This window comes from Chrysochloris asiatica, unplaced genomic scaffold (assembly GCF_000296735.1).
Source record: "Chrysochloris asiatica unplaced genomic scaffold, ChrAsi1.0 scaffold00097, whole genome shotgun sequence".
Classification (NCBI taxonomy): domain Eukaryota; kingdom Metazoa; phylum Chordata; class Mammalia; order Afrosoricida; family Chrysochloridae; genus Chrysochloris; species Chrysochloris asiatica.
This window is the reverse complement of record NW_006408615.1, coordinates 8480582-8483057: the sequence shown is the minus strand read 5'-3', so window position 1 is coordinate 8483057 and position 2476 is coordinate 8480582. Positions and strand designations below refer to the sequence as shown.

Sequence of the window (2476 nt, the reverse complement as noted above, 5' to 3'; positions counted from 1 at the left end):
AGGGTGGGCGCTTCTTGGAGGAACCCCCAGCACACACACACACACACACAAACACACACACACACTCAGGGTGAGGAGGGGGCTGCTCCCCCGCCTGCGGGAGGTCGCCGAGGCCCATTGGCGGTCATTTGTTGGAGCAATCTACAAACACCGAATTGAGTACCTTCGTCGGCTCTTGAGCGTGTATTGAGCACCTACTGTGTGCAGTGAGCTGCTGGCCTCGCAGCGGTGAACCGCCGACGAGAAAAACTGAGACATCGATCTTAAATGCCACGTGCAAGCAAAGGAGCACTTGGCATCACTCTGCAAAGGACAATGGTCCCAAAGAGTGGCTATCACAGGACAGCCGGGACCGCGTCTGGAATGGGGCAGGCGCAGCTCCGCAGCAGCCAAGACTACACCGAGGGTTGACCCCCGAGCTCCGGGCTTCCCCAGTGACAGAACCCGGAGGGTACTGCTAGGGCCTGGCCTGGGGACACACCTGACGCCCCTCAGTCTTTGGGGCCTGGCCGGGACCCCGCCCCGGAGGCCTGGTTGGAAATAAATGGCTCCTCTCAGCTCCAGGCGAGACACTTCAAGGGAAGAAAGTTCAGCAAACCCCAAGGCCCATCTCCTTGACAACCACCAATAAGAGCGCCTTTTTTCTTCCCCGGCTTTCCAGGCCAACTCAAAGACAAGGCTTTTCTCTTTTTGTCCACTTTGCCTGCATAAGTGTGCGCCCAACGTTTTCCCTCCACACCAGCTCCTTCCCCGCCCCCAACACACACACACTCTCTCTCACACACACAAACTCCCCCAACACACCCTCAATATGAACATGCACAACTATACATGTCTTCACACAAAACACACATGCACAATACACCCATACCCTCACATACATTCACACTCCCTCACCCTCACACACCTTCAAACACATCCTCACACACAAACACACACACTCACAGACACCCACGCACATACACCCTCAAACACACCCTTAACGTCTTCACACACAAACACACACTCTTCACTTACAGGCACACATTCAAATATCCACCCTCACATAAGAGCACACTCACACTCACATGTGTCATCACACACACACACACACACACACACACACACACACACAAACCCTCACACTAAAGACACCCTCACACACACACGCCTTCAAATATTTACTTTTACACAGACAGGCACACACACATTAGTGCAAACGTACACTCATACACACTCACACTATACAGATTTCCCAGACGCACACTCACACATGTAATCAGACACACCCCTCACACTCATGCGCATCCTCACAGACACTTCTGAAGATGACTTTGTCATTACCAGAGAGCTAAATGTGTGTCCCACGAACGCTTGCTCTCAATCTGATTGCTGTCAAGCAGCCACCCTGTAGGACAGAATAGAGAACCACTAGAGATGGTTTAAGGAGCTCTGGTAGCGTAGTGGATACGAATCGGGCTGTGAGCCACAAGGTCAGCAGTTCAAAACTACCAGTTGTTCTGCGGGAGAAAGATAAGAGGCTTTCTGCTCCCGTAAAGATTTACAGCCTCAGAAACCCTGTACAGGGTCGCTATGGGTTGGAACAGACTCCACGGCACATAGCACACAGATGCTTTCCTAGGCTGTCATCCTATGGGAGTACATCGCCAGGTCTTTCATGCTGCAGAACGATTGATGGGGTGGATTTGAACTGCCAACCTTTTGATTCGCAGCCAAGTGCTTAACCATTGTGCCACCAAAACCCTCCACAAATCCTCCCAGGGTATTGGGGCACTAAAGGAATTTCTGGTCACTTCCACGCTGCAGGGAGGTGGCCCTGGAGCTGGGGCACAAAGCTTGGGAGAGACTTCCTATTGGACAGACAAGAGGGAAAGGACAGATAGATAGATATTCAAGGTCTATGGGAGACAGTGGGGGCTGAATGAATGTCCTGGGAACACCTTCATCCTCTGTGACCATCTCTGTCCTCTCTGCCCACCTCCATGACGTGGTAGAAGGATGCCTGCAAAGATCCACGTGTCTGTGCTGGGTCAAGTGGGCTGGTGATGGGTCAAGAGGGCTGGCAAGGTGAGATTCCCCCACGCAGGACTCCAGCATGTGGTGGCTTGGAGTTGCCAGAGCCAGAGCCACTACGCTATAGCGGTAGAGTAATGATGATCAGATTACATCATGATCATTGTTACTTTACTGCTATTGAGAGTAATAATGACATCATTACTACACTGTGATCATTGTTACTTCTCCTACAGAAGAGTAATAATGATGTCATTCTTACATTGTTATCATTGTTACTACTATTACGGAAGAGTAATAATGGTGTGCACAGAGCCAGGAGAATGGAGAGCACCAGATGACAGCCATGACTAATCTTAGAGAAACACACGTAGCTCCTGTCACCTTCCAAACTAGGCTAACAGGCACCTTACACCCCTCCCCAGCAGTTCAGCTTCACCAAGCCTCTGGCAAAGGATGCCCC

General features: G+C 51.3%; 1 protein-coding gene across 1 annotated transcript in view; it reads right to left on the bottom strand.

The window, feature by feature from the left end:
- The window catches only part of SCUBE1 (signal peptide, CUB domain, EGF-like 1), a 151387-nt gene extending 151129 nt beyond the window's left edge, over positions 1-258 (bottom strand). The window contains exon 1 of the mRNA XM_006866906.1: positions 164-258. Coding sequence (XP_006866968.1) covers positions 164-258 — 95 coding nt within the window. The remainder of the gene's footprint in view (positions 1-163) is intronic.
- Between the last annotated feature and the right edge of the window lie 2218 nt (positions 259-2476).